This window comes from Sarcophilus harrisii, chromosome 4 (genome assembly GCF_902635505.1).
Source record: "Sarcophilus harrisii chromosome 4, mSarHar1.11, whole genome shotgun sequence".
NCBI classification, from domain to species: Eukaryota; Metazoa; Chordata; class Mammalia; order Dasyuromorphia; family Dasyuridae; genus Sarcophilus; species Sarcophilus harrisii.
This window is the reverse complement of record NC_045429.1, coordinates 451,468,139-451,474,138: the sequence shown is the minus strand read 5'-3', so window position 1 is coordinate 451,474,138 and position 6,000 is coordinate 451,468,139. Positions and strand designations below refer to the sequence as shown.

At 49.9% G+C, this 6,000-nt stretch overlaps 1 protein-coding gene across 1 annotated transcript in view; it reads right to left on the bottom strand.

Moving 5' to 3' along the window:
- Positions 1–1,441: 1,441 nt before the first annotated feature.
- The window catches only part of GPC1 (glypican 1), a 144,034-nt gene continuing 139,475 nt past the window's right edge, over positions 1,442–6,000 (bottom strand). The window contains exon 10 of the mRNA XM_031968753.1: positions 1,442–5,922. Coding sequence (XP_031824613.1) covers positions 5,705–5,922 — 218 coding nt within the window. The 3' untranslated portion in view covers positions 1,442–5,704. The remainder of the gene's footprint in view (positions 5,923–6,000) is intronic.

Here is a 6,000-nt window from a genome sequence, read left to right as displayed (position 1 = left end):
GAGGAGGGAGCTAGAAGAAGGATCAGAAGACTCCTATTTTCCTTAGCATTGCACTCTCAGACGTCATTGCCATTCAACCACCAGATTTGTTAATTGTATTCAGTCCCGCATCCAAAAAGGATCTCTCCATTTTCATGACAGTGAATGGGAGATATTTCTCCTCGCTGCACCACCCTCTCAACATAATTACACCGAAGCATCTGTGTTGACATAGAAACCCTACTTAGTAAGTCTTAGCGTGCTTTTCTGTGGCGTTATTCCAAGCGTAGCCTCCACAGGAATAAATGCCGGGGCTATTGCCGACTCGCTCGGGCTTTATTCTCCGAGATGAGGAGGCTGAATCCAAATAGGTTGGGGACGTGCCCAGGGGCACAGGACCTGGTGTGCGTGGGAGTGACCTGGTGCAATGGAAAGAACATCACCAACTGAGAGGGGACCCAGGTTCAAATCCTACTTGATACTTAATCCCATATAATACCCTCAGTTCCATATAATCTGGAACAGGTGTTGATTGTGTATTTTGGCTTTTTGTAAGTGGGATGGTGTATTTGAAAACTAGGATTACCTGTATAATCTTGGGCTAATCATTGGACTTCCCTTGATCTGTTTCCCTTACTGTGAAAAAGAAAGATTGAAATTAGGATTTACCTGTTTAATCTTGGGCTAATCATTGGATTTTCCTTGATCTGTTTCCCTTATTGTAAAAAAGAGAGGTTGAAACTAAGACTACCTGTATAATCTTGGGCTAATCATTGGACTTCCTTTGATCTGTTTCCTTTGTTATTAAAAAAAAAAAAAAAGGTTGAATTAACCAGCTCATAATGGTCCTTCCAGCTTTAGGTGTATGTTCCTAAGGAAGGAAGGAAGGGTTGGGTGATTTGGAAAACCAGCCTCAATGGCTGGATGGGATCTTCCGGCCTTGATGCTTGAAGTGGATGGGGCTAAAAGCTTATGAAGAGTATTTGTGATCATTTGATGACTTATTCTTTTTACAATGTGGATTCTAAATGAATAGGGATCCACTAATGAATGCTGTCTTTGAAAGCCCTCCCCTTCCTCCCCCGGACTGTCACTGCCTTTCCCCCTTTCCCAGCCTGCTTAAGAAGGGCTCCTTTGGTGACCGATCATGGATCTATCCAAAGGTTAAGGTCACGTCACCACTTTCTAAATGTCTAGGAGGACATGGTTAAGATTCTGAGATACCCAATGTGCCCCGTCCACCTCGGACCCCTTCCTCCCGTCTGCCTTGATCGCACTGTCTCCCCCAATTAAGAAATGAGCCGCTAGATAGCGGGGATTCATTCATTCAGAGCAGGGAGTGAGGACCCAGAAATCCCGAGGGATATTCCAGGTTTTAACTCGAAAGCAAGGACCAGGGGGTCACGGCCCTAGTGTCGTCACACGATTGGGCAAACACAAAAGGAGGCTTTGGACACTCTGGTAAGAGTTTGTGGCGCCGACGTCCGTTTAAGTCTCCAGCCTTTTTATTTATACAAGGATTCAAAGAACATATTCCACCTTCCAATAAACAGTGCAAGATAGTTACAGGTACCTTGGAAACAGAAAGAAATTTATAACTATCTGGCCAGCTCTGCCAGGGAGTGAAGGAAATGTTCATTTTGCACAGAGAGAGAGAGAGATGCGTTCTTTTTTTTCAAAGCAAAGGAATAATTTGAAGGCTTTTAAAACATTTTTATTGAATTGTCCTTATCCCTTCGTAAGCCCACCAGAAAACAAAAAGGTTTATGTGACTTGGAAGTGGAAAGCAACTGTGCTCTCAAAGCCTTTTCTGACCCCCTCGCCCGCTCCATCCCAAACCTGACTTGTAGAAATTGGGACGTTAAGCAGTGGGCAAAATGAACTCTCCATTTGGGGGATGGGAGGTTTAAATTAAATTTATTTTTACTTTATTTTATATTACAATGAACCACTCTCCCAAATGGTCTTTTACCACTAAGGTGGTACCGGTTAGTACTTTAACATAAGGGCAGAAGTTTAATGTTTATTGTCCAACCCCCAAAGCTCGTGGCCACCCCCAACTCAACCCACTTGGTGGAAATACATAAAGTGTCCCAAAAGTCTAAGTTCAGTTTTAAGCTTTAATAATTACTTAAGTTGGGATGATTATTAAAGCTTGAAACTGATAAGCCTCTTGGAACACAATTTTTTGAATGTTGTTTTCCAAATTAGGCTGTGAATTGTGGGAGGATGGATACTGTCTATTTACTGCTCCTGTGTCGTCCCCATACGGGGGGACTGTCCTGGGCTAGGCTGCTTGCAGGGGAAAAGGAGGAGAGGGAAGCCCATAACTACCTGTTGTTATTCCCTGGCATATAGTAAGCGCCTAATGAATGCTGCTAAGTTGAGTGATTTTAATGGCTGAGCACAAGAGCTGTAACTTTCTTGCTGACTGGAGTCAGAAGACCCGTGTTGCGATCCCCCGTTTTGATGTTTACTCTTTCTGAACCTCAGTTTCCTCATCTGTAAAAAGGGAGCGGATGAAATGGCTTCCGGACCCCTTCCTCCCTCTCTGACCTGTGCTAATGAAGGCCACAATCACAGCTTACACTTTGCTGGGGGTCTCCGTGCGGGTTCTAGCTTAACTGGGCCGGAATATGATTTCTTACTCGGGAAGGGACTGATCCAAAGGCATCAAGCCGGGCCTGGCTTTTGCATGAATGAGATTTTCTTGGGTCCATGAGCCATGGCGTCTCACGGGTTCCAAACAGAAGGAGGGTGGAGGGGGGAGTGCATGTCCCAGTCGTGATGGGAAGCCAGCATTTAAGACTGGGGGACACTGGCCTGGGAAGTTAGAAAGGTATTGGTTGGTCTGAACGGCCTCCCCAGGAGTTGGGTTGATGCTGTTTTCATTTTCTAGCCAGACTGTGACATGAAGTGGAATTATGGGAACGGCGATGAATGGCAAGCGGCAATTTTGGGATTTTAACTCGTTCCCTGCAAGATGCTCTGGAGGCCGTGGGAGCTGGCTGGCCTAAAGGTTTGGGGGCTTAAAGTGTCCTTTCAGGGCAGTCCCAGCATGGGACCCATGGGCCAGGGATGGCCAACCTGAGCCCTTTAGCAAACATTTTTTTTTAGCAAAAACTCTGGCCTCTGTCATTTGCCATCTATGTGATCTTAATCAGTTTCTCTCTCCAAGCCTCAGTTTACTCAACTGTCAAATGATAGAAAGGGTCTAGATTGAGGCTCTAAATCTGTTTTCTAACCCACTGAGTTTCTAGTGTTTTATCCAGTTAGCACGTTCAGGCCAAGGGATAATGGGCATTAAATTAAGATTGATCATGTGGCCCTCCAGGAGAATGCTTGAAGGTTCCTGTCCTCCATGTCCCTTCCAGGGACAAATTTAATCTGTTTCTAGCCCTTTCTCCTCTTATCAAGAACAGCGGGTCCTATTTAAAGACCCCTGACTAGGCCAGTCAGTTTCTTTTCCCAGAGCAGTAAGAAAAGAAATGCTATTTAAGGTAGGTGGAAGGGGCCACATCTGGACCCCAGTTCCCCCTAAGGGCTCTCCCTGCAAGATCCCCCCTTTTTTAAAATAATGAAAAGGCCAGGATAACACTGCTTAAGATGGTGGCGGGGAGTAACCTGGGGAAGAATGGCTGCCGGGGTCTGAATGGGGAGACGGAATCGCCAGAGGGCCTGGGCTTGGGGGAGGATGGCATAGCACCAATGAGAATGCAGCATCAGGGAGCCACTGGGCAGCTCTGGCCTTGTGCTTGCAGGACTCCACGAGGCAGCCCCCATCCCACCCCCCGAGGCCTCTCCTCCCCAGCAACGGATGCTCTAGCTCAGTAACACTGTGACAGCTCCTAGGCTCGAGGTCTAAAGGGGCCAGATTCTGTGAGGCTGAATTTCAGGGGAGACTGCAGAGAACACCCGCTTTTTTTGGAGGCGGTAGGGAATGAATGGCTGCTCCTGGGGTCTCATGGGAAACTGCTCTCTCTCTGCCTGGACTTCTCAGTGAGGGACCGGCCCGGGCTTGGAGGGGAGACTGCCCCAGGTCGCGGCGTCTAGAAGAACGCCATAGTTAGCACAGTGCTGGGCCCACAAGAGGCGCTTAAGAAATGCTGACTTCTCGACGACTGGCTGAGGACGCCCAGGCGGGACTCGAACCCCCCTTTCTCTCGTTCCCAGATAAGCTCTTTCTCTCTCCATTTTGCCTTCCTCAAAAGAAAGGTTTCTTGAAAAATCATTCCAAGAAAGTGTTCTTAATGGTGGAAATGGGATGTGGAGTATTGAAAAGTTTATGCAAACCTATAAAAACCCTTACATGTAAAAGCTTAGCCTTTTGGCTCAACCTTTCTGCCCCGACCTCCCCATCAAAAGAAAAAAAGAGATAAAAAAAGCTTACAATGTCAGACCAATGAGTAACAGAGCATAACATCCCATCGTGATTTTCCTGGCTAGGAACTGGGGGGGTCCGGTCACACTTTGGGGCTGGGACTTGCTGGCCCGTGGATCCCGACACCCCATGAAGGGCGAGGTTCTGCCGGGGGAAGCGGACATCTTTCTCTCTGTGGATACTTAAAAATGAAAAAAGGAAACCTCGGGATCTAAGTTCCCTCCTGACAATCAAGGCAAAGGCTACAGGGAATGGGAAGCGATGGGCCAAAGGAAAACCGAAATGCTAACGTGGAGAGGGTGCTTTGGTGTGATCTAGGGGAGCGGCTGTCTTCTCAGGGGGTCAAGCAGCCGACCCGCTGTGGGACCCGAGGAAAGGCTTCTGCCCTGCGTGAGCCTCAGCGATCCTAGCTGAGAGATGGGGCAGCTCGTGGGAAACCAGGCGCAGGAACTGCCCATTCCTGGGTCAGGCAATGAGATAACCCCCGAATCCAGCCATGGTGTCGTCCTCTAGTGCCCTTTGAACTAGCTCCCTCCAACATTGGACACTGGGGACCAGTATCTCCAAGAAGCCTGAATTGTAAACAGAGCCTTTGATGGTCAGATTCACTGAGAAAAGGGTGCTGGGGCCAGGCTAGAAAACGCAGAGTGGGGGGTTCCAATTGCTCGGCAGCAGCGCGCTGGGTTTCAACGTCCAACGCCATGGAAGCGGAGTCACGGGTTCGAGTGTCGGTGGAGATGGGGGTGAAGTTTGGAATCTCATGCAGAATAGAAACTCCCCCTCCTGGGCACCTCCCGGGCCGAGGACCGCCGGCTGCTCGGAGAACTAATTTTTAACTAAGGAGAAAGACTTATTTCCTTGAGATCTTCATTGGAGGATTTTGCATCAAGGGCAGGGCTCGGGATAAGCTCGTGAATCGGCTCCCACATGGGGAACGGCTGCTTGCAGGGATGCTGGGGGAAGGAAGGCACGGGCACTCAGCTTTCTCGAGGGGCAGGAACCATTCAGACTCGGCCCCCCGCCACCCTCTGCTGCCGGACCCTCGGGGGTCTCCCGCTGCAGATCCTTTGGGGGAGGCGCCATCAACTGGAGAGCCTCATGCAGCCCCCGGAAAAGAAGGAAATGAAAAAAACAGAAAAACCAAAACAAACAAACAGCCAGGTCTGGGCCTGGGGCCCAAGAGTCAGAGTGGATGAAGGCTTCGGGGGCCACGGTCACTCTCGGTCACCGCCCTTCCCCTTGAGCTCGCGTGCATTCTCGCCATCTGCCGAGATGAATCAAACAGCGTCCGTCCGGTTTGGCAAAGGCCGGCCTCGGCCATAGTCCCTCTGGCCGGCAGGGCGGTTATCGCCCCAGGGACCATGTTGCGGCAAGGGCTAGGGGGAGGAGGAGGAGCAGGGAGGAAGGCTGGGGGCAGCCGGGGGCACTACTCCCGTCATGCTCTGACAGGTTGGGGATGGCGTGGGTCTCGGGCTGCCGCGTGCTCTGACTTTTACTCAGTCTTTTCCCACAGACCTCGTCCAAACAGCCGTCGCCGCTCCCCGAGCCGCTGATGTCATCGCCTGTAAGGAGGAGCAGGGGGTGAGGAAGGGAACCCTGGGGGACGTCTGGACCCCATGAACCCTTGGGCTTAGATCTAT